This window comes from Nomascus leucogenys, chromosome 20, assembly GCF_006542625.1.
Source record: "Nomascus leucogenys isolate Asia chromosome 20, Asia_NLE_v1, whole genome shotgun sequence".
Lineage (NCBI taxonomy): Eukaryota > Metazoa > Chordata > Mammalia > Primates > Hylobatidae > Nomascus > Nomascus leucogenys.
In genome coordinates, this window is record NC_044400.1 from 24,732,574 (window position 1) to 24,757,647 (window position 25,074).

A 25,074-nucleotide genomic window follows, 5' to 3' on the forward strand; every position below is an offset into this window, starting at 1 on the left:
TGGTGCCATTAGTGTTCTTGCTGGTCCCCTGCTGGTCTTTCCTGCAGGGCAGAAGGCACATTCCAGTACTGCCTGGTGCTGTCAGGTAGGAAGTGAGATACATCAGGCCCAAAGGGAAGACGTCACTTCTCTGGGTCTGCTCACCAGGCAGCCCAATGCTAGGGTAGAGTGGGGACTTCTGCTCAATGTCCACTAGTGTTATAGCATGGGAGGAGGACACCCTACCAGCACTACCTGCCACCCCAGCAGGTGGCAGACCTGGAAAGACTAGAACTTGTGTGCAGGCTTTTTTTCTTCATTGGGATCTTTTACAGACTTGAAACATTATTTTTATTTCCCTCTGGAGCCATGTTTTCACTGTGGGTCAGACAATAGAGCTGTCAAATTTCTGAAACCTGCATGCCTAAAATCCTTGCCCATACTCACCAAGGTTTACTCCAGGGAAGCCCATTTTTATTGACTAGCAGCTGTTTTTATCCTCTCATGTCAAGCAGCTCTTCCTCTTTGGTCAAACCTGATCCAGAATAGATGTTTTCTTTATAGTTTCTTCTATCCTCTAAGAGATGAAATGAACAGTGTAGAGGCCAAAGACTTCATCAGACCCTCCATTTTGTACAGAGTGAGTTATATAGGCCTACAGGCTCAACATTCCCAGTTTCTAAAATACTTTGCCTCTATGCCAGGTGGTAGCTCTGAATTTAAAAAGTATTCTGGGCCTGGATGGCTATCCATGAACTATTGTCACAGTATTACCACACCTTATTTTTCCTCATTGTATCCTTACTCACATGCCTTCCACCATGCTCTGACCATATGGTTTTAAAATATCTGCATTTTCCATGCTTGCTCCAACCTCTGACCTCCGGAATACCTGTGTCTCTGAAGCACAATTTACCTTTCCATTTCCATGATGTTATATTTCATAAAATTTAGCACTGTCCAAAAACAGTGCTGTCCCTGACACTGTATTTGCCAATTTGCCATCCACCACCTTGTGTTAAATGTGAGGCTCCCCTTGTGTGTTAATCATCTTCATCATTAAGGTTGCATGTATCTCGAGGCCCTGAGTTGCATTCCTGATGTTCTTTCAACGCTTCTAAACTCCATACATGTTCAGCATCCAAACCTCTGCAGCCACTCATTCTTTCATCTATTCAGTCATCATCTTCCCAGCATATTGTTTGCCAGATACCATGTTGGTGCTGGAATACAGCTCAAAGAGCTTCCAGGCCATTTGGGGAGAGAGAGACGTGAATATACACAATCTAGGGTAATCAGTGCTATGGCAGAGAGAAAGAGTGATGTGGGAGAGCCAAGGGGGGTTCCACCCAGCCGAGAGGAACCAGAGAAGGTGTCCTGAAGCAGGAAGGGCTCTATTGAACTTCCAAAGGATGAGCAGAAATTAGTCTTGTGAAAGGGAAGGAGGAGAGCCAGTATTCAGGGGACATACATTGCCCCAAGTCAGAAGAATGCCACCAATTGTCATCTGGCCTGGCCGTTGGTCAGGATCCATGTTAAGGTGTGACATGGAAGTGCAGCCACAGGAGAGCTGGCCAGAGGGGCTTCAGGTGCCAGGTTGGGAGCAGTGAGCCCCCCACTGAAGGGCTGAGAGCAGGGAATGACTTGGCCAGGTTATGTGTTGTGGGGCTTACTCAGGTTGCTATGTGAGCCTGGATGCTGGGGGGTAGGGTGCAGAGCAGATGGGGCACTCCATGCTAAACTGAGTATAATCGAGTACCACTAGCTAAACAACCAACCCACCAACAAAACCACTCCTCTCTGTGCTGCCAGAGCTACCCCTAGACCATTGTTCATCTGGGCAATTCTCAAGCAGGGGTTCCTGCTGTGCAGGGGTTGGAAGGAATATCAGCAGGGTAAACACAGGAGCTGCAGGTGATAGGAAAAGATCTGGGGTTTAAGTGCATCTGTCACAGTAGTTAAAACCCACCTGCCCCATCACAAAAGCAAACATGGTTGGGCACACATTCCCTTAGGCTGCTTCATTATTACCTGTTTCTCTTTCAGATGTGCCCTTGGGGCCCATTTCAACTGGATCTTTCCTAAGGGCAGTGGTCAGTGCAGGCTAGTGAGGCAAGCTCAGGCCTTGAAGCTAGACCAACCTGGGGTCACATGCCTGCTGTGTCACCTGCCACCTTAACTGTTTAACCCCAGCTCTCTCCTCTGTAAAGGAGCGTAACCATGCCGACCTTGCAGGGTTGCTGCAATGGTTAGAGATGATGTTGGTAAATGCCTTGTGTGGAATAGGTGCTCATTTAATGTGAACGGAAGGAACTGCAGGGCCTTCTGCAGTCTGGGGCCCTCCCTTTAATACCCCTAAACAAGACAGAGTAACAGCTGACGAAAGATTAGAGTCAGGACTTCCAGGCAAGAAATATTACAGCCTCTTTTGTAATGTCACAAACTGGAAACAGCTCATCAAAAGGGAAATGTTAGCATGAACTGTGGCTTTTGTCTCTAAGGAATATTAGGCAGCCAATCTCTCTCTACAAAGAAAACTAGGAAAATGTCCACGAAAATCTTTCATTGTAAAAAGCAATGTGTGGTATTTTATGTACTATGATATCGCTTGTAAGATTAAAAGAAATAAAGGCTTTCTCAGACTATATGGGTTTGTAGGATTTCTGGGCAGGAGGGATGGGAGGAAGACCACACCCCAGAGTGCTAATAGAGCTTATCTCATTGGGTTAGGACCTTAGGGGGTTGAGGGACGATTATTAATCCTTGTCGTGTCCTGTACATTATTTGATAAAATATATCAAGCATGTTTTACTTTTATAATTTACAAATCTTAAGAAAAAAAAAAAAGACCTAGACATGAATTCCAGATCTGCTTCTTATAACCTAATAAGTTATTTAATTTCTCCAAGCCTCACTACTTGTTTGCTAAATGGGAGCTCTCAAAAAAAAAAAAAAAAATGGGAACAACCCTCCTCCTCCCAGAGTTTTGAAATTTAAACACATTAATTCATAATTTATTCCACAACCATAGATTGAGAACCCAGCAGAGCCAGGCACCATGCTGGTGCTTCACCGGTGAACAAGGTTGACAAGACACCTTTTCCAGCAAATGATATATGGCACAGATGTTTATTTGCCCAGCCACACAGATGAGTGACCAACAGTGGCAATTTTTGCTTTGTGGCAAGAAGGAGGATCGGGGGATGATTTGGGGGTCACGAGCTTTTGGTGTCTTTCCCAGCTGACCTCACAGGGTGCCCCCTGCTCACATGGAGTAGGGCCTGGAGCAGGTGGGGACTCCCTGTGCTGTGTTCTCTGCAGCAGCCACCTTCCTCCTGGCTTGTGTTTCAGATCCAAAGCCCAAGAGGAGAAATGGGGTGAACTTTTCCCTGGCTGTGGTGGTCATCTACCTGATCCTGCTCACTGCTGGTGCTGGGCTGCTGGTGGTCCAAGGTAAAGTAGGCTTGATCCTGTGTAGTCCCTCCTGGGGGAGTGGGGTGACCCAGTTGGGCCCCTCAGATGAAGGGCACAGGTTGATGGAGAGCCTTGGGCCACTGCTCCCATCTGCTGGGAGAGGGTCTCAGCCCCTGGCAGCCACAGTGATGAGAAGAATGAAGAAGGCAGTGTATGTTGTGTGTATGTGTGCATGAGAGAGGGACAGAGAGACATTGAGAATGCACTTGTGAGCCTATGTGTCTAAGCAGTGAAAGACACAATAATTTCACACAGGGTATGACACACACATCTGACATCTAAGACTCCCAGCCTCTGAGTGGGAAGGGCTTTGCTGATCCAAGTGTCCATTTGAACATGATTTTACTTTTGAAGTATTCCCAATCTAAAGGTTAAAGTCATGAAGTCATTCCATGAGCAGACACTGAAATCACTCAAGAACGCTGAATGAGCAGTTGTCATAAACACGTCGTGTGTATTAAGATCACACACGAATGCTGCTTGCACATATTTAGGTCAGACCAGCATGTTAGCTGTCATGCATCTACACCCAGAGCATGCAGGAAGATCTTAACTGCCTGAAGGTTGGAGATTGATTGTGGATGCAGTAGGCACAGCTTTAGGCCATGCAGAAATGTTTCGTGGATGTGCAATATCATGCCTGAGTGTGGGGCACACATGGTCAAGATGTAGAAAAGGCTGTGTGCTCACGCTGGGTCCTGACAGTGTGTGGAATTTGTGTTTACAAATTCAGGGCCCATAGAAGTTATGCACACATGACACAAGAATGTCAGGGATATGCTCAAATGCCTCAGTCCCTAAAAGAATGCTGTGGGGTGGGGCCCAGTTCTGAATCTGCAGGCGCGGCTCCGGGTCCTGGAGATGTATTTCCTCAATGACACTCTGGCGGCTGAGGACAGCCTGTCCTTCTCCTTGCTGCAGCCAACACACCCTGGAGAACACCTGGCTCAGGGTGCATCGAGGCTGCAAGTCCTGCAGGCCCAACTCGCCTGGGTCCGTGTCAGCCACGAGCACTTGCTGCAGCGGGTAGACAACTTCACTCAGAACCCAGGTTTGGCCTCCTCCCCTCTGGGTTGGGACTTCTCAACAGAGGTCTGGGAGACAGCGGGATCAGGAACCAGGAAATTAAGGGCCCTGTCCAAGCAAAGTGTGACCTCCAAGAGCCAGGGACTTAGAGCAACCAGCTCAATGCCAAGTCTGAACCCAGAGTCCCCACATGGATCCAGAATGTCTGGGAGGGAGGGTAAAACACAGAGCCTGGGGCGGTTCCCTGGACCACTCCCCCACAGCTGACTTACACTGACATGAGGTTGGGGAGAGAGCACCTGAAGGCACCAAACTAGTTCAGACAATGTGGGGACTTTGTGGGGAGGAGGACACCCGGACCTGCTGGGGGAAATGTGGGGACTTGAGTGGTAGGGCTGCAGGCTGGGGAAAACTGAGCCAAGGGTGAAAACCCCAGGGGTGCCCCTTCCCTCGGTGCTCTCAGGGCCTTGCAGCTGCACCCTCTCCTCTCTCAGGCTGCCCCAAAATGGGAAGAGCCTCGCCCTCAGACAGTTTCAGCAAAACCAGCTGCTAGGTGTGGCCCAACTGTTGTAGGGTTTACCCTGTGACACAGAGCTCCAGCCCCAGCAGGGTTCCTTGCTCTGGGCCCCGTATGAGCTGAGGCTTAGGAGGGTGATCCCATGGCTGGGTCCTGTGACCAAGGGGTACACCCAGCACAGGACCCAGGAGGCAAATCCCTCCAGAGGCTGTGGCCTCCCCAGGGAGAAAAGATGAAGGCTGAGTGGGGGTGTGAGGAAGGGCAATAGCTGTGGGCAGGTGGATGGAGTCCAGGTTCAGACACTCAGACACCGTGGGAGTGTCTCTTCCTTCCTTGAAATGTGAAGGAGCTCATTTTGACCAATACGAAGGGGTTCTACCTCCTCAGGCTGGTTTGAAGCAACCTCCTTTCCCCACCTCCAAGGCTCCCAGGGATCTACAGGTCTCGGGGTACAATCCGCTAGTTGCAGCTAAGCATCTGGCTCTTTCCAAGGACTCTTTCCCAAAAAACAGCCAGGCGTTTGGCTCCTGTTGTCCAAACCCCCACAGTCTGATGGGAGCGCCACACGGGAGGGCTTACCCTCCCACTGCAGAGCCTGGGCACTCTCAGTTGGGGCTAGGGCCAAGGGTACCCCACAGCTCAGCTGCAGCTCACTCTCCTTCCCTTGCAGGGATGTTTGGAATCAAAGGTGAAAAAGGCGCCCCAGGTAGGTTCATTTCCACTCAGACCCACCCTGCTATTTCCCCAAAACCTCCCCAAAAGGGCCCCTTGGCCTGTGCCATTCTGGGTCTGGACATCTGACCCCAGCTTACCTTCGCCTGTCCCCACAGCCTCCTTTGTCTTCAGTTGGGTCTCCTCTCTGTTCCCAGACCTTAATTGGACTCCCAGACCCTGGGCTGTCATCCCTCTCCTTACCTAAAGAGGCTTCCTCTCTCCACCCCCGCATCCAAATCTAGCTACCTTCCCAGGCCTGGCCAGGCATCATCCCGGCTGCCAGGGCAGCCTCTCTCCTGGTCTCCCGTAAGCACTCCTTCCAGGTGACTCTTACCTACCACGTACATAGCACTTCCCACCAGAGGCGCTGTGCTCATTTCCACGGTGTCTGACTCCTCTCTCCTACAGGGCAGTAATGATGGGAGGCAGGTGTCATGGAGGTGCAGGCTGTGCGGTCAGGCTGATCTGAGTTCTAATCCTGGGTCTGGGGCTTACTGGCTGTGTGACTCTGGGTCAGTTACTGAAGTTTTCTGGAGCCTCAGCCACTCACCTGTGTAGGAAGCAGTGGAGATAATCTGACACGCCTCACGGAGTTGCTGTAGGACTCAAGGGAGCGCAAAAGCTGTCTGACAATGGCACGTGCTCTCTGAGGACAAGGCTATGGCTTGTTTGCCTTTTCTTTCTTCCTCAACCCACATGTGTTGTGCTACACACACGCTTCACTCACAGCCCTGTTCCACTTCATCAGCTGAGTGGTTGAAATTTCCCCCTGAGGATAAATATACATGCCATTTCTGGGACAGAATCTTTTGGTCCCATAATATTTCAAGGACGGCCCAGATCACACCATTGGCCAGGGAGGGTTTTGAGGCAGCCTTGCAAAGTGATGGAAGCAGGGACTTGGGAGACTGGTGGACCTACAGAAAACCCTGGATCTGCCCCTGTAAACTGGGTGGACTTGAGCAAATCACCTAACGTTTCTGAGCTCTATGTCCTCCCCCGTAAGATGGAGATAATGGTAGGACCTCCTAGGATTGGTGTCAGGATAAAACAATAAATGTAAACCTCTTAGTCCAGTGTCCAGCAGAGAGCAAGTACTCAATGACGTTCTTGTCTTCGTTATTATTATGACTATTATTTGCTACTGTTATTATGGTTGTTATTCTGTTATTCTTGAGAAAACTAAATGCTAATGCTAGGAGAGCCTCCAGCCTGATGAATGCTGGCTCCTCTCCCTCAAGGAGGGGCAGTTTCAACAATTTCAATTGCTTTTGCTGACAGAATCAATGCTTAAACTTCTTCTCAACCCAATGGGTTCAGTACAACCTTCAAAATCTGCCTGTCACCTGCCCTAGGCACAGTGCTGCCCACCTCACCCCAGAGCACAGAACATGGCTCTCTCTGGCTCTCTCTCCCTCTCTCTGTATGAATATAGATGTGTGTACATAGAGAAAAAATTCAACTCTCTCTCTCCATGTCTCTCTCTGTCTCTCTGAATATAGATGTATGTACATAAAGAAAAACTCCAACTCTCTCTCCATGTCTCCCTCTCTCTCTCCCTCTCTCTGAATATAGAGGTATGTACATAGAGAAAATCTCCAACTCTCACTCTCCATGTCTTTCTCAGTCTCTCTCTGTCTCTGACTTCTCTCCCTCTCTCTCTCTTCCCACTCTTTCTTTTTGTGCCCAGAACTTCTTCCAGCAGCTGGGGCTATAGAAGTCTCCGCTCCTCCTCGGGCACCACTTGCCTCTCCAGATTCCCCGCCCATCGCCCTTTCCCACCCAGGGAGGCTGTGTTCTCTCCCCTTCCCCATGGCTTGCCTTGCTTGGTCAGGACTTCCCAGAGGTTCCTTTGCTGAAAAGGCTCCAGAGACAAATAGGTGGGTGGGGGAGGAGGGCTGGGTGTGGAACCCAGAAGTCATGGTCTCCTAGAGGCAGCCTGCCTGTGGAACTGCCTTCCCACGCAGGCTGCCTGGAACGCAGTCAGGGGAACTGCTCCTCAGCCAAGCTTCAGGGAAGGGGATTGCAAAACCCGCTTGCCTCCCTGTTTCTCTCCCCTATCTATCCTGGACTTCTTTCCTTCCTCCCAACAAATATCTATTGAAAGTTCCATGAGGATGAGAAGTCGCATAGGCATTGGGGATCCAGACATGAAGAAGACAGATAAGGCCCTGCCCTCATGAGCCTTCCTGTTTAGGAGGCAACCTATTTGGAGCCTGATGCAGTCACAGCCCTTGCCACTGCTCTGAAAGGATGGGGCAGTTCCCTGGGTAAGAAGGCAGAGAGCTGGCCTGAGCAGTCTGCAGGCAAGGCAGAGAGAACCATGTGTGCAAAGGCCCTTGGGTCAGGAGGGAGCTTGGTGAGTCAAAGACCACAGAGAAAGAAGGTTCATGTGTCTGAAGCACAAGAGCAAGGGGATGGTGCTGGGAGATGAGGCTATGGAGGGGCAAGGATGAGGCAGGCCCTGAGGACGCCCCTAGATAAGCACAAGACACTTTGCTTTATGCTTTGTTGACTGCTCACACTAACCCCAAGCAGCTGTTGGGGTTCAGAGGGACATCAACTCACTTAAGATGGTGCAGGCAGGTTTGGAGAAGCTGAATTAGAGTCCTGAGCCTGAGCCCTATCCCTATCCCTGTCCCCAGGGGACCAGGCCACCACAGTGGAGCCGGAACAGCTTGCACTGCTCTGCCTGAGACGGGATGGCACAGATTCTGACACTAATGGGCACAGGATCCTAGGGACTTACCCTGAAAATCCCCTTCTAGCCTGGGAATGGTGGGGCACTTTCCCTCAGAAGTGCCAGAGGCAGAAACCTCCAGCTTTGATCACCCAGGAGGAGGGACAGCTCTGCAGGGGAGGGGTCTTATCTCTGGCATCGTGGGGTCTCTGAGGTTCTTGTCCCTTCCCTTTGGCCAACAGTAAGAGCCCCTTTCACCCCCTTTCACTGGGTTTCTTCCATGCGCCATGGTCTCTGCAGTCCTCTCGAAGACCCTGTAGGGTGGATATGCTATTCTCATGTACAGAGCAAGAAACCAGGGCTAGGCCAAGTGAAGACCCTTATCCAGGTCACGCTGCTCATCAGTGGTAGCAGATGTCAAACCCTGAAACAATTCTCTCTCCAGAGACTCATCCAAAAGGGATCCCATGCTGAAGTGAGAGGTTCTAGTCCCCAGTTGGATCTCCATCCTTCCAGCCTTGCATATATAAAATGATAGGACATATGGATCCCACACTGGATGGGATTCTACTTTGAAATAGAAAGCACATCACAGGCTTCACTGCCACAGTGCTTTGGCAATGGTGCAAGCTTTGCCCTTGAGAGACCTGGAATCTGTGGCCACACTCTAAAGGTGAGACCTCAGGCAAGACCTGGGCATCTCAGAACATCACTGCCCTCCTTGGCGATGGGGACGAGGAGCCCTGTGTGCCCCCTCTGGTTGTTGCGAGATTCCAGTGAAACTCCATCTGCAAAGTGGTCCTTGGAAATGGTAGAGAATCATGTGAGCTGTAGAAATTATAGGCTCCATTTATCCAGAGCTTGCCTTGTGTGTTTTCCATGATGGTCCCCACGTGGTAACCTCAGGACATCCCTGTGTAATTAGTACACTAATTCCATCTTACTGATGAGGGAGCTGAGGCTCAAAATGATGATGTAACTTGCACAAGGTCACCCAGCTAAAGGGGCAGGGCTAACCCCTGCACCTAGGACTGTGACTCAGTGTCTGTTTTTTGCTTTCTAGGCCATGGGTTTCTTGCAGGAGGAGCTCTGTCTTCTTTCCTTCTTTCCACACAGTTGGCTCATCCCCATGTTCAGTGGACGTTTGTTGAATGAATCACCATGTGAGTGATTGCATGGCGTTCTTGCCCCATCCTGTTGGCTGACTCATTAGTGTCTCTGTTCCTCTTCCTCAGGTCTTCAAGGTCACAAGGGGGCCATGGGCATGCCTGGTGCCCCTGGCCCACCAGGGCCACCTGCTGAGAAGGGAGCCAAGGGGGCTGCGGGACGAGATGGAGCAATAGGTACAGGTCTTTGTCTCCTGACCCTTAATCATTTTCCTCCTCCTTCTTTGGCTTCACTCTGAATTCCCTTTCCCTTCCAGGTCCTCCGGGACCCCAAGGCCCACCGGGAGTCAAGGGAGAGGCAGGTGAGTAGGTGCTGGGTATGTACCCAGAAATACACAGCAAGCTTCTCAGAGTGACTGCCGCGGGTTGCAGACACAGCCTCCCTCCAGCGTCTGGACCTCCGAGGGGTATCTAGGTGAACGGAGGCCTGGTGGGAGACCCCAGACAGGCTGGGAAGCACCCTTTCTGGTGGCCAGAGTAGGGCTGGGCAGCAGCCCTCAGGGGCAGGTATGGCTAGATGGCCTTCATCCTGGGCGGGGCTGGTGAGTGTGACTCCTACCCGCTCCTCTGTGTGAGAATGTAAGTCTACCAGTGCCACTTCCGAAAGTTGGCCTCCTTGGTCCAACAAGGACTCTGGTGTCAGGCACATGCCCCTCCACCTTGGAATAGCTCTGTGCCCTTGGGCATGTTTCCTGATGTTCCCAAAGAAACTGAGCCTCAGTTTCTTTTTCTGTGATTGGGGATGAGAGGGCTGCAGAGGGCTGCCGGGGGGATTAGAGACAATGACCCAAAGCTCATGATCGTTGCTTGGAAAGTATTAGTTTCCATTTTTTTTAGTCTGTTGCCTAATTCTGCCCAGCCATCTTATTAATATAAATCGGTTCACGGGGCCCAGTCAGAGAATGGGGGGCCCAGAGCTGTCCCTCCCCAGGGACAAACCCAAACATCGGTTTTCCATTCCACTCTGCTCCCATCCACCCCCATCCTTCATTTAGAACCTCCAATTTGCAAATTCCCCAAGGGGTTGAGGCTGCTGGGATGTGAAGATGCAAAGACATTAAGACCCTTACTAGACAAAGGGCAGATGAAAGGATTTACAAGGGAGTGGGGAGTAAACAAAGCAGGTCTCTAAGCCGCCAGGCTGCTGAGGCAGAAAGAAAACACCACCAGTTACAAGAAAGGAAACTTGTTAGGAGGGAGAATCCTCCAGAAATTGATTTTGGGAAGGAATTTAATAGAAGGGACCCAAAAGAGCCTATTGATCTGCGTCCAGCAGGGGGTTTTCTGAGGAGGGTTGAAGTGGGGAGGATAGGCAGACCATAAGAAGGAAGGTTTATGGTGCAGTCAGAGGTGTACACATGCATTCACACCACACACACACTCATGTCTGAGGGCACATCAGTGCACCTACTCGCATTCTTACACTCACGCACAAACATAATCACATTCATGCACACACATGCACTCACATACACGCATATACTCATGCACATATATGCACTCACATACACGCATATACTCATGCACACACATGCACTCATATACATGCATATACTCATGCACACCCATGTCTGAGCACACATCTATGTACATATTTGCATTCTTACACTTGCACAAGTACAATCACACTTGTGCACATATGCATATGCTCACACACATTTGCAGACATTCGCACCCCCCATGCACACACACTCACACTCAGCCTGTGGGGGCTTGAGCAGAGCAGGCTCACTCAGAGGGGAGTGGGTGTCCCTCCATCCTCTTTCCTCCAAGAGAGAGGGACTCGGGCTAGGTGCCTGAAACTCACCAGAGTGGAGCCACTGAGGCTGGCTTGAAGGGAAAAGCCAGAAGCCTGAGGAGCTCAGTCATTTCCTTCAAGAAGGAATAGAGCTGGGGCCTCCCCTTCTCTTTAGGACTCTGACAGGTAGGCACATCACACAGCCCTGACAGAGGGCTCAGAGCAGGACTGTGCAATCACTAGCACTAAAACCAGACAACCCCTTCTTCAGCCCAAATCCTCTGGAACCCACATACATGAAACAGATCCACAAAGTAGGCTGCTGTAGTTCCATAGAGAGTGTGGAGTCCAGAGCCCATCTGCACTTTCTGCTTGGGCCCCACTGGCATCCTCAGGAAAAGCTTGTGTAATTCAGCAACTCACTTAGAGCCTCTCTATATACACCCACCTCCTCACACTACTCTCCTTCCCATCCTTTTCCACTTTGCCTCCTGGATCCCTCAATTTCCCCTCATACTCTCACTGTTTCTCTCCCCAACATATCCCTCCCTGCCCATGCCCCTGCCCTAGGAACACCCAGCACCTCCATTCTGTACTCCACATGCTAGCCTTGGATACCTGGGCCACGTGGGTGGGAATCACCATTTCTCAATTCCAATTTTGTCTTAGAGCACTAATTATGCATCTGCTGAGGACCAGGTAGTCATTAACAGCCCCATTTTACAGATGAGAAAATTGAGATGCAGAATACTTAAGTGACTTTTCCAAAGTCATCAGTCTGGGGAGTGACAGAGCTACAATTCAAACACACTTGCCTGACTCTAAAGCCTTTCCTGCACTGCCATGCAGGACATATTTCTAGGTGCTGTTCTGGACCTTTGGGAAGAGAGCTATCTTAGCCTGTTTTGTGTTGCTACTACAGAATACCTGAGGCTGGGTAATTTACACAGAATAGAGGTTTACTTAGCTCATGATTCTGCAGGCTGGGAAGTTCAAGATTGGGCAGCTATCTCTGGCAGCTTCTGGTGAGGGCCTTGTGTTGAGTCAAAACATGGTGGAGAAACGGAACTAGCTCTCTTGGTAACTAATCTAGTCTCACAAGAGCAAGAACTCACTCCATCTTGCCAGATGGGATTAATCTCTTCATAAGGGATCTGCCTTTGTGACCCAAACACCTCCCCACTAGGACCTGTGCATTAAAGACCAGCCTTCAATACATGAGCTTTTTTTTTTTGTTTTCTTTTGAGATGGAGTCTCGCTCTGTCGCCCAGGCTGGAGTGCAGTGGCGCAATCTCGGCTCACTGCAAGCTCCGCCTCCCAGGTTCATGCCATTCTCCTGCCTCAGCCTCCCGAGTAGCTAGGACTACAGGCACCCACCACCACGCCCAGCTAATTTTTTTTTTTGTATTTTTAGTAGAGACTGGGTTTCACTGTGTTAGCCAGGATGGTCTCGATCTCCTGACCTCGTGATCCCCCCGCCTCGGCGTCCCAAAGTGCTGGGATTACAGGCGTGAGCCACCGTGCCCGGCCCCAGTACATGAACTTTTGAGGGACACTTTCAAACTACAGCAAGAGCAAACACTACCTGGAACTGCCAGGGACTCTGCTGGTTGTGTTTGTGCAATTGTGTGTGTGTGATTGTGTGTGTGTGTGTGTATGTGTGTGTGAGAGAGAGAGAGAGAGAGTAAGAGCAAGAGAGAGAGAGAAAGATCTCCTTCTGGGCACCTTGCCCAACTAAGGGAATCTAGAATGTCAGCTGATTAAAGACATTTTAGACATTCTCAGGCTACAGCAACTGAGCTCTTTTTTCCTTCCTCACAGGCCTCCAAGGACCCCAGGGTGCTCCAGGGAAGCAAGGAGCCACTGGTAACTTGTGCTTGCTCTGCTAGGGACAAATGATGCATTGCCTGAGGCACTGAGGCAGTTCTCCCCTCACCCCCAATCCTCTCTCCACAGCCCCACCCCAGCCCCTGACAGTTACTGCCCACCCTACAGTCCTCTTCTCTTGAGTCCTGTCACACCTCTTCAAGACCACCCAAGAAATGAGCTAGCACATCCCCCAGAGGAAACCTGGGAGTCCCATTCCCTTTTCTCCCAAATGCTTCCTGCCCCTTTGCCTCTAGTAGCCTGTCCCCCAAAGGATAGTGGGAGCCCACCTCACCAGCCATTCTCTTTGCAGGCACCCCAGGACCCCAAGGAGAGAAGGGCAGCAAAGGCGATGGGGGTCTCATTGGCCCAAAAGGGGAAACTGGAACTAAGGGAGACAAAGGAGACCTGGGCCTCCCAGGTGAGGGCCGTATTGGGGGTGTCAGTGCTTGCCAAGAGGCCTGAGGGAATTGGGGCCTGACCTCTGTGCCATTGGGTCTATTCAGTGCCCACTGAGGGCAGGGCAGTGCTCTGTCTATGGGAATCTCTGGAGCACCACACATGGTCTCTTCTTTCCAGGTGAGCAAAGAGATGCAATGTGAGAGGGAGAACAATGTCATTCCAGGCATGACTATGGCAAGCTGGGGCACAGGCAGTGCTAGGAGCTCAGAGAGGAAGCCAAGGGGGTGAGGAGGGTGGGCCTGTACTGGGCCTTGGGAAGCAGGGCAGACTGACTGCTGGCAAGGGCAAGGGGATTGATTCAAGGAGGGAGGGAGGCTCCAGGCAGCCAGAATACCCCACTGACTGAGGGTACTATCTCTAGAACAGTGTTCCTCAAGCCACAGGCCAATATTGTAAGAGCCGTTTGGGTGCTTGCTTAAAATGCAGGGAGGGCTTGAGGGTCTGTTTCAAATGCCCTGGACGGTTCTGACCTTGAAGGTCTGTGCACCATACTCGGAGAAACACTGGCTTAGGGGCTCTGGACTTGACTGAGCATGACACGCTCTCCACCTCTCAGCCTCTTGCAGTCATCGGGGAGGCTCTGCAGTGAATGGCAGAGAGTGAGGATTGCGGGGCCAGGTAGGCTTGGTTCCCATCCCTGCTCTGCACCTGCTCCGCTGTGTGACTAATGCAATACTTCACCTTCTGAGCTTTAATGTTCTCATTTTAGAAAAGAATGGTAATTAAATTAAAATAATAATTAAATTAGACGTATTTTACAAGACAGTAATAAGGGTTAGAGACCATGTTTTCAAGCTGTCTGCCACATGATAGGCATTAAATACGTGATAACTAGTAATAGGCATCAAATATGTGATAGCTAGTAATAGTAATAGTAATAGTAATAGTAATAGTAATAGTAATAGTAATAGTTATCCTGTAAGGTAGAAAGGGAACGACTTCAGTTTCAAGATCAGACAGACCTGGGTTCTGATATGGCTCACTAACTGTGTGACGTTCGGCAAATGACTTAACCTCTCTTAGCCTCAATTTACTCTCCTAGAAAAGGGAGCTAATAATAATACAAACCTTTAATAAGGTTGAATTACTGCAGGAGTATAAGACGTATGAGATGTGTACCACTGTACCTGGCACATGGGAATTCCTTACAAAAAACTGGGAAGGTTTGCCCTCAAGAAGACAGCCCTTAGTAGGGATGTGTCAGCCATCCTCAAATATTCAAAGGGCATTTGTGGGAAAGAAAATGGTCTTGCCCAGGGTGGTGCCCAGCAGAAGAATAAGGACCAATGGACTAAGGTTTCAGGAGGACCAATTGTGCTAAGGAAGGGAGGAAGAATGATTCAGAACCTGGGGCTGACCTCTTAGTGGGAAGCTGACTGCTGGGAGGGGAGGAGGGGCTGCAGAATTCTCCTAGGCTGGGCTGTTAGGGGATACTGGCACCAGGAAGATGCTTGGGCGGTTGACCTCTGAGAATCCTTCCGAAGCTGGAACAACACAGTTCTCTCTATAGATGGGAAAGGGAGACCCAGACTTTCTCAAGGTGGTCCTGCCAGCCCCAGAGAAGGGGTCACATCCAGGTCTTTGCCCACTGAGTCTGAGTTATGCAGCTTCCCAACCACACTGTCACAAAGGCAAGCATAGAATCCACACCCAGACTCAGGCCTGGAAACGCTGTGGTCGGCGAAGGGAAAGGCAGCAGTTTGAGTTCTTCAAAAATCAGGACCACGGCCCACCCCTCCTCTTCCCAAATTTCCTCTCCTAAGATCATGAGATCTCTCTTACCTATGGCTTGCTCAATCCACTGCCAGTGGCTGGGCTGTGAAAACCAAGGGAGACCTGACCCCAGTAGTGCTGAGATTTTACCTATTCTCTTCCTGCTAGTAGACAGATAAGCCACCAACTTGAAGTCCCAGGGGATAAGCCTATTTTCCTCACTCTACTGCTTAGCTACAGTTGGAAGGTTCTGAAGTCAGGCAGCTGTGCTTCCTTGGCTAGAGCCAGAGTGTGGTCCTCTGACTGATGTGTACTCCCCTCTTCCCAAAGTCATTCCCTTTGCTGGGGAGTGGAAGTTATGGCAACACAGATGCAGGTCCAGACCATTCTGAAGAAACTTCATGTGGCCCAGCAATGCTGTAACTTGATGGTCCTGGCCCACAGCAAAAAAGGCACCAACAGATTCCTCCAGGGAAACAGTTCTTAGTGCCTTCTAACAGGTGCCATTGGCCCCTTCTCCAGAGTGGACACTCTGAACGGCCAAGAACAGCTTCCTCTGCTTTTTGCACCTACAGCTGTTATAGGATGCCTCAGCCATAACAAAGTTCCTTGGGATTGCTTTGTCTTCCTCAAGGAGCAGCCACCCTTCAAGTATTCAGCCATCTCAAGGGGTCTGATTCATGAGCCTCACACCTCGTAAATTCACAGCATTCAATGCTAAGACCTAGGGCTCTCCCTTCTTCCTCACCTCTTCAGAGCTCTCTCTCCCCTTTTCTAATTCACTGGAGAGAAGGCTGGTGTCATGCCTGAGTCCTCCCCAGCTTCAGAATTATCAAAATCATAGAATGGAGCAATAAATGCCTTTTAACAAAATTGCCTCCCAATAAGCCTTTTCGAAAGCCTAAAAAGTTATGTTGAGGTGAGATATTCCTCTTTAGACCTTTGTCCCACTCTCCCCACCCCCAGGGGAGTGGAGTTGAGCATGGACACCCCGCTGATGGTGGGACTTCGGCAGCCTACCAGTAGTACCCTGCATTGCGTGGCTGACAAGGTCCAGGCAGTCCACCCCTAAACCAAAGCAGTCACAGAACCCTACTCCAATGAGGAGCCTCTGTCAATTGATATGCACCAGGCACCAGCAAGAAAGGAGGGAGCGACAGAGGACTCAGAAGGGGACAGGCTAGGATGAGCTCTGAATTCTGATGATAAGTGGAAAATTTGAAATCTTGGTTACCAGGAAAGCCCATGTCTGATGTGCTGGCAGAAACATGAGCTGCTGCAGTGTTTTTCTCTCTACTGATGCCTCAAAGTTGCTATTCTCAGCATTTGGGATCTGCTTTTTGGAATACTCAGGTTTCAATTTTTGAAGTGAATTCAAATAATTGCCAAAATGAAGACACTAAAACAAGCCAGACAGTGCTGGTTGAGCCTGGGCTATTTTCCCTCCCAAGGGGACCAGGGCTTTCTGTTGACTGTCAGCCATACCAGGTCACCTCACCAAATTTTCATGAGTTTCTTTCTTGTCTCTGGGGCAAAGCGGTGTGCTCCTTGAGGGCAGCGGTCATATCTTCCATTCGTGGGCACCAAGTAGGAGCTGAAGGAGTTTAGGGTTTGGGATTTCAGTGGAGTGGGAAGTGTCAGAGGAGGACGTGGTGGCCTGATTGGAGTTTCTCCCACACCTGACCGAGACTTTTTGGTTTTTCAGGAAGCAAAGGGGACAGGGGCATGAAAGGAGATGCAGGGGTCATGGGGCCTCCTGGAGCCCAGGGGAGTAAAGGTGACTCCGGGAGTCCAGGCCCACCAGGTAAGAGGGTGCGCGGTCACATCCACTGACCTCTAGGTGTTTCCTTTTTTTTTTCTGGCTGGCTGAGCCAAATGGAAAAAAAATTCCTAAAAGTTCTTTTTCATCTTAGGTTTGGCTGGTTTTCCTGGAGCTAAAGGAGATCAAGGTGAGAACTACAGGAATCTGGGCATCATCCCAGCTACCACTGTCCCTGGCAGAGTGAAGTTGGGGACCTGGCTCCACCGTCTTTTGCTTCATCGTAGTATTTACCTAGAGCACCTGGGGTTTTTTGAAATCTGGCCCTGGCTAAGAGGAACAGAGCAGCCAGTGGGGGGAGGGGGGGACAGGCTTCACTGATGTTTCTCTCTAGACTTTACCCCACTTTGCCACCCAGGGGGTGGAGTTGGACAGTCACACCCAGAGCTCCTAGTAAGTCCATAAGTCCCAGACCCTGCAGATGGAAAAGATTAGTAAGTTGCTGAGAATAATTTTCCTCCTACTAAGAGGGCTAGCTCACGGCTTCTAAAGAGTGGGGTTAAAGCTGCCAAGAGGACTGTAAGGTGTTAAGAGGTACATGTCTCACTGCTGAGAACAGAAGCACCGGGGGTTGGGGTAACCGGGCCCTCTGCCAACCACCAAAGCCTGGCAGTCACTACTTTCCTTTCAGGACAACCTGGACTGCAGGGTGTTCCAGGCCCTCCTGGTGCAGTGGGACACCCGGGTGCCAAGGGTGAGCCTGGCAGTGCTGGCTCCCCTGGGTCAGCAGGTGAGGTCCTGGGTCCTGTGGCGGGCACAGGGAGTGATGTGTGAAAACCTGCCTAGTCCAGCCCTTATGCCCTCTGTGGTGTCTGTTGTCCAGGACTTCCAGGGAGCCCCGGGAGTCCAGGAGCTGCAGGCCTGAAAGGAAGCAAAGGGGACACAGGTAACAGAGGGTGCGGTGGGTGAGTAGGTGGGCTTGCTGGGTGGCAGGATGGATGGAGAGGAAAAACTGCCTCCTGTTAGGCCCACGGAGGAGGCAGAGGGTCTTCTGTGCCTTGGCCTCTGAGGTTCCTGGTTATGGAGGGCAGTTGCCCCTGCCAGGACCCCTTAAGCCCAAGGGCCTAGGGCTGTTCTTTCTCTTCTCAGGGCTCATGAAAGGCCTTGAATGCCATGACCAAACCTCCAGCATCAGGGAGGAGAGCAAACACCTTGCCCATACCATCTCCCTGGTCTGCTTCCCAGCTGTATGTTTCTGCTGTCTCCTGCTAACCCTTCACTGGGACCCCCAAGAGGGGGTCCAGGAGTCTAGATTCAGGCTGGAGGGTCCAGAAAACTCTTCTTCCACATTTTCCTAGGGGGGCAGCCTGGGAGCACTGACCCACACTAGCCAAAGACTAGTTTGTACCATATCGCCAACAGAGTCTAGGTTATATACCATCATGTCTATTTAGCCTAGGTCGTAAACCATTGTACCGATATAGTCTACTTTATAAGCCATTCTGGTCCAGTCACAGTGTGCTCGCTTGGTCTAGAAAGTCCAGACCACTATCACAGTGCATAAGACCAATTCCTGCCTTCCCGCCCTCAGACATGCAGAGTATTGCAGTGAATAGAGACTGTTGCCAGATGGTGTGGGCACACTCTGATTGGGTATTTCTATGGAGAACTGTTGCATACACTGGAAAACCAGGAGCAGGCAGGAGGGGCTATGGGGAAGGCAGGGTTTTGATGTAAAGCTGCATGTCTGCCAAGGACATCTGTAGACAGTCTGCCTCCACCCCTGTCCTCTGCCTGAGAAGAAGGTCATGCTTGTGTCAGACAACCTGGATGCCCTTACCCCCGTGCTGTACTAGAGACCCACACTGGGACCTGTTCCTCCACAGTTCTAATCAACTGACTGATTCATTCATCACCACCTCCTGGCAAACCTTGGACTCTGGGCTTGAGCTTTTGGGTTTTTTTGAAAGCTGTCGGGAGCCATGGCAAGGGCAGCTTTTACACCCTCTCTGTCCTTGTAATCTGTCCAGCCCCAGAACAATTGTGTTTTTATGGATGGTGTGTCAGTTTGGGAGGATCCCTGCTACCTGATCCCATGTGGATGCCACCTGAAGGACACCAGCAGGGTCTCACCATGGGAAAGGTTCCATCTGGGTATAGTCGTCAGACGTTCCTGACTTGTTCACTGCCCATTCTGATCTTATAATTCCATCTTCTCTGGTCCCCAGTCTCAGAGTCCATCTGACTATAAGACCTGATGCTCTCTTGCCCCTGAACCTTCTGAGTGGTTTCATGGAGATGATTGCTTTCATGTCTCGGTTGGAAATGGTAGTCACCCTCTGCCCCCACCCCCACTGCCAGACTAACGGTTCTCAACTAACCAAGAGTATTGGAGGTAAAACATGATTTTACGCACAGGAGCATTGTGCTCACTCCCCAAGCCCCAAACCTGTGTCTTCCACAGTCTGAGAGTAGGGAATCCTGCCCTGCCCTTTGCATCCTGGGAGGATTTGCAGAACAAAAGCAGCTCCTGCTAATGAGCATCTTCTTGACACCCAGTGGGGCAAGCACTCTTCGTAGTGCAACTTTACAGTCAAACAGCCATTAAGAGATGCAGCCAGGTTCAAATCTAGGCCAGTACAAGACAAAGCTTGGGGTCTTATTAGTACAGTCTATCATGAGGTCTCCCTCCCCAGCCCCACCATCAGGGCGTGCTGATGAGTGACACCTCCTCCCTTCATCCCAGTTCAGAAAGGATCGGAGCAGAAGGTAGCAGCTTGTTCCATTCCTGGGAGGAAACATGAAGCTTTCAGGCCCTATCATGGTTCTTAGTTATTTACCCATTTTAGCAAAAGACTTTTGGCCCATAGCTTAGGGATCGTTTTAATTTCATCATCATCGAGACCTTGTATATCTGTTGAGCACCCTTATGGAGTTCTCCAATAATTAGGCCTCCTGGTGAGTACCAGCCAGCAAATTCTAGGGGCTACCCCTTAGTTCTGGCTGACCAAGTAAGCATGAGGAATTGCATTTCAATTTGGGTTTTTTGATAATTACCATTTATCTAAAACTGCGCAGGTTGCCCACCCGAATCCAAATGTTTACCTTGATTAAGCAGCTGACAGTCCACATGGACATCTCAGAGGGGAATTCCAATAAGACCATAATCTGACTAATCTAGCTGGGTCTGTAGATCATCCTGGAGTCATAGGCTAATAAACTTCCGGATAGATTAGATTTGAAAACTTCCGAAGTGGGAGAAGGAGGGGCAGGCGGAGAGTGGGAGCCCAATCTCCCCATCATGGAGGACAGTGTATACTTGTCAATGTCAGGATGTTGGTATTCCCCAAATTAAAGCCACTGCGGTCCTTGGCCAGTGTTGATATATCAAGCTAGGTTTCCAAACTGATGTATTTCCCATTTTGTAAATAAAATCATTAATCTCTCAAGAGAATATCTAGCCACTTTAGATGAAAACAGAAAAATTACAGAGTGTTGGCTTGACCTAGGTGACAGCTAGGTTTCATTACTGCACATTAATTATTTTAAAAAGATGAGCGGTCTGTTCATTATTATCAGTGCCTCTGGGCCAGGCACTGTGCCTGGGTCTTGACTCCCATGATCACACTGAACTTACCATTCCTACTTTACAAACGGGGAAGCAAAGGCTCAGAGAGAGTAAACCCTTTGCTCACAGTGTCACAGGTAGCAAGAACTGAATTCAGAAGTGAATCCCAAAGTCTGATTCCAGAGCTGTGCTTTTCCAGATTCAGTTTTATGGAAGAACGTAGAGTGTATGATTTGAAAGAAATCAGTTACCTTCACCCTGTCCCCACCCCAGCCACACCTCCCACTCCTCCATAAATGGGTAAATCCTGGCTTGGTCACCAAGCCTTTCTTCCTCCTCCACAGCCACTGACCACACTCTACCCCATTCAGGTGAAATGCTTCCTCTTGTTTGCACCTCTTGAGAGAGAGGAGCCAGCTCATATTAAAGAAGACAAAGAGGAAATTCCTTCCATTTGGTGGGAAGATAACCTCCACATTTTATTAAGCAAGACATCATACCTTGCAGAACCTTCTCTCAGGGTCACTTTTTTAACCTGCTACAAATAGACCCTGTCCAGCCTCCATCACTTAGTATTTCTAACATTTTCACTTTCAAAGATTGCAGAAGAATAGTCCAATTTTAGCTCTACATGTCTTAGCTATTTTGAAATAATATTTGTTTAGAAATAAGGAAGGACTCCACTTCAGCTTGTAATCATGACATTTCTCTTTTTACCGTTTACACCTCATGAAATAATGTTAGAAGCAGCCAAAACATTTAAACTCCAAAACACCAATCTGTTAGGAAATTCTTTATCTCAATGGCCTTTATGTCTAAACTATAACAATGTGAATTTTCCATGCCCTTTTATTTTCCTCTTGGGGCAAAACCGAAGTGCAAATAACTCAAAATCCATTTTCTCATCTGTATTTGAAGGTGTTTTACTTTAAAGATAAGCCAAAAAGATCATCCATAATAGCAATTGAGCCCTATATCATGAATATAATTTCTCAGTTAATTCCACGCCTCATATCTAAGTACTGAGATAGTCCAATAATTTATGAAATTCTACTAAGTCAAATCACTAAATTGTCATTTATAAAACTTCCTCATTTTTCTCTAAGTTTCTTAGAGAGCTCTGCAGAAGTCTACACATACCTCAATTTTGAGTCCCTTATCCTTCATCTCACTTCTTACCACAAGGTCGATTTGTCAGTTATTAGCTGAATCCTAAATTTGCCAGGTTGCACCTAGCTTCCAAGTTGGCATGGTATTTAGGAAAGTTTCCCCAGACTGGGCAAGACAGCAATGGCCCCCTCTGTACAAAACATAAAAAAATTAGCTGGGCATGGTGGCATGTACCTGTAGTCTCAGCTACTCAGGTGGCTGAAGGAGGAGGAGGAGGATCACTTGAGCCAAAGAATTTGAGGCTGCAGTGAGCTATGATTGCACCACTGCACTCCAGCCTGTGCAACAGAGTGAGACCCTGTCAAAAAGAAAGAAAAAGAAAGAGAGAGAGAGAGAGAGACAGGAAGGAAGGAAGGAAGGAAGGAAAAGAAAGAGGAAAGAAAGAAAGAAGAAAGAGAGAGAGAAAAGAAAAGAAAGAAAAGAAAAGAAAGGGAAAGAAAGTTTTCTTAACGTATTAGAAATTTCCCCACTTCATTCAGAATCAGGAGATCTGAGCCTTAACTTGTACTTACCCCTGACTAGCTGTGTGACCACAGGCTCAGCTACTTGACTTTGCTGAGCCTGTTTCCTTTTCTGTGGCATGCAAGCAGTACAGAAGAACACCAGGTCCCTAACAGTTTCACAGCACTCTGGGTTTGAAATAGGCAGCTTCCCTGGGAGCAGGAACAATTGAAGACTTTAGTCAGAACACCAGCTCAACACTAAACAACTGGAAGGCATTTGTTTTCTAACTCAACACACATTTCTTGGGAGAATATTATTTCTGTAAAAACACTTTGCAAGTAAATATTTGGAGCCCTCTCAGCTTGATAAGCTTGTGATACTCGGGGAAAGCCAGCTTGCTTATGGTTAAGAAGAAAAATCCAGCATTTATTTGCTCTCCAGTGTAGTTTTACAACATGCAGCTCTAGAACCTATTTTTTAGCCATTTCTTCCTGTACTCTGCAGGAGCTGATCCTATCAGGATGCTGCCTTGATTTATAGTGAAGTAATTACTAGTTCCTCCATCAATTAGTCCGTCAACAACCACTCAGCCAGTGTTTTCTTAGAGTCCAGCGAGGCTTGGACAGAAATGATACAAACCTCAATTCTAATTTCCAATACCCATTAAACACATATCAGAAGGCATTTCATCAAGGTCCAACCTCTGCCATATGAATTGTGGGTCTGGGAGGGTTCAGACGTGAGAGGGGCTGTGAGCTCCTACAGAGACAAGGAAGGCTGCTTGTAAGAGGTGGCTGTGAGCTGGCCGCTCAAGAATGAGTGAGAGTTGTTTAGGGCAGTGCTACTCAAAATGTGGTCCCAAGACTTGCAGGATTAGCATCACCAGGAACTTGTTAGTGCTGTAGATTCTTGGATTCCCACTCCAGTCCCACTAAATCAGTGACTCTGGTGGGACCTAGCAAGTTGTTTACTAACAAGATGCACCCAGATGATTCTGATATATTCTCTAGTTTGACTACTCCTCTTTTAGGGGGAAGAAATGGCCTCAGGGAGGCTGGAGGTGTCTTGGGAACCAAGTGCATAGACCAAGTGAAACTCCAGAGAGGAGTGAGCCTAGTGCTAGTGGAACAAAGGTGCCTTCAGGGAACATTGGGAGGCTGGGTCTGGGTGACAGCCCCGACTTCCCCCATTCACTCCTGTGTGACCTGGAATAACTCACCTAGCATCACTGAGTGTGTACTTTCTCCTCTGTAAAGGAGGGAAATCACACTGCCTTGGAGCGTGGCTGAAAGATCAAACAAGGTAATGGATGTAAAGCCCCTGGCACAGTGCCTGACATGATGCAGGCAGCAGAAAATGCTGAGTCCCCCAGAGGTGAGGAGCTAGGAAGGGAGAGTGTGGGAAATGAAGAGGGAGGGTCAGGCTTGAGGCTATGGACCTGGTGAACAGGGGCTTTCCTATAATTCCTGTCTTTAGAGGGCATTTGCTGCTCAGTGCTTTAGGGGACAGTTGGAGGGGTGCATCTCTTTGGGTGGTCACAATAAAGGGAGGTCACGGTGTTTTGAGGCCCCTTCTGCTTACCTGCATGTGAACAGTGTATGTCAAGATTGGTGGGGAGAAAGACCGCAATCTATGTGTCTATGATGGTGATGAAGCAGGGAACAGTCCACATCCAGACTCTTAGCCCCTTCTATCTGCATCCCAGAGGGTGCCATGTTGCAGAAATCTCTACCTTAAGAGCGTGTCCCTAGTGGTCGGGTTCAGGGACCCCAAGACACTGTGACCTCCCTGGATGTGGACTGTTTCGTACTTCATCACCATCATAGACATATAGAATGTGATCTTTCACCCAACCCATCTTGACGTATGCTGTTCAGATGCAGGTAAGCAGAAGGGAAACATCTGTCACTTCTCCTGGGCAATCTCAGCTAAGCCCTTCAGGTCAATAGCAGACATTTGCTGGGTGCTAGCTGTGCAGCAATCCTGGTGCTCATATGTGGACTCAACCTCAGTGCCTGAGGTGCTCCCCACCTGGAGGGGACACAGGACACTGTGGGTCCTGTGACATCATTTATTCAGCACTGGCCTGGCACCGGGCTCAGCACTTGACACACACGATTTCATTTCAGCCTCACAACTGCCTCCGGAGGCAAGAAGGAGACTCAGAGAAGGAAACTGAGGCTCAGAGCAGGGACACCTGGCTCAAGGTCACAAAGTCAGTATAAGACAGAAGTGGACTCAAGTCCAGGCTGTCAGACTTTGGAACCACTTTGCTTTACTGCCTTGGGAGAAAGGATATCATGTCTTGGGCGAGGGAGGGAAGGTTTCACAGGTGGTGACATCTGACATCTTTGCAGAGTTTACAAGCTAAATGTGAGTCCTCCAGGTGAACCAAAGGGGTGAGGCATTCTATCCAGAGGGACAGGTGTGTGCACAAATGGCCCTGTGTAAGCTGGGGCCTGTCTGCCAGGGGCTGATCTCTAAGGCACCTCCAGCTCTCACAAAAACCTATCCCAACCTCAGTTCTGTCCCTTTCCCTAACACAAGGAACAGAAGTAGCTGCCCTCTCAGAATCTTCTGGTGCTTCCTGCTTCTCATGTTGCCTGGCTCTGCCGTGGCAGCTCCCAGCCCCTTAGCTCTCCAGCCCTCCTCCCCAGGCAGCGCCAGGCCTGGAGGTGGGATCTGAAATGCCCCCAGAGTAATCACTTCTCTTGCTCATTATTCCAAGAAGGGGCCCTGAAGAGGCCTGCCAGCCCTTTGCCTCTCCCTCCACTGACCAGCACACTGCAAGTGCTTGG

At 49.5% G+C, this 25,074-nt stretch overlaps 1 protein-coding gene across 1 annotated transcript in view; it reads left to right on the forward strand.

Moving 5' to 3' along the window:
- Window positions 1-25,074, forward strand: part of MARCO (macrophage receptor with collagenous structure) — a 50,894-nt gene that overhangs the window by 20,823 nt on the left and 4,997 nt on the right. Inside the window, exons 2-12 of the mRNA XM_003275186.2 lie at window positions 3,331-3,432; window positions 4,280-4,504; window positions 5,667-5,702; window positions 9,626-9,733; window positions 9,814-9,858; window positions 13,116-13,160; window positions 13,474-13,581; window positions 17,041-17,139; window positions 17,249-17,284; window positions 17,786-17,884; window positions 17,978-18,040. Coding sequence (XP_003275234.2) covers window positions 3,331-3,432; window positions 4,280-4,504; window positions 5,667-5,702; window positions 9,626-9,733; window positions 9,814-9,858; window positions 13,116-13,160; window positions 13,474-13,581; window positions 17,041-17,139; window positions 17,249-17,284; window positions 17,786-17,884; window positions 17,978-18,040 — 966 coding nt within the window. The remainder of the gene's footprint in view (window positions 1-3,330; window positions 3,433-4,279; window positions 4,505-5,666; window positions 5,703-9,625; window positions 9,734-9,813; window positions 9,859-13,115; window positions 13,161-13,473; window positions 13,582-17,040; window positions 17,140-17,248; window positions 17,285-17,785; window positions 17,885-17,977; window positions 18,041-25,074) is intronic.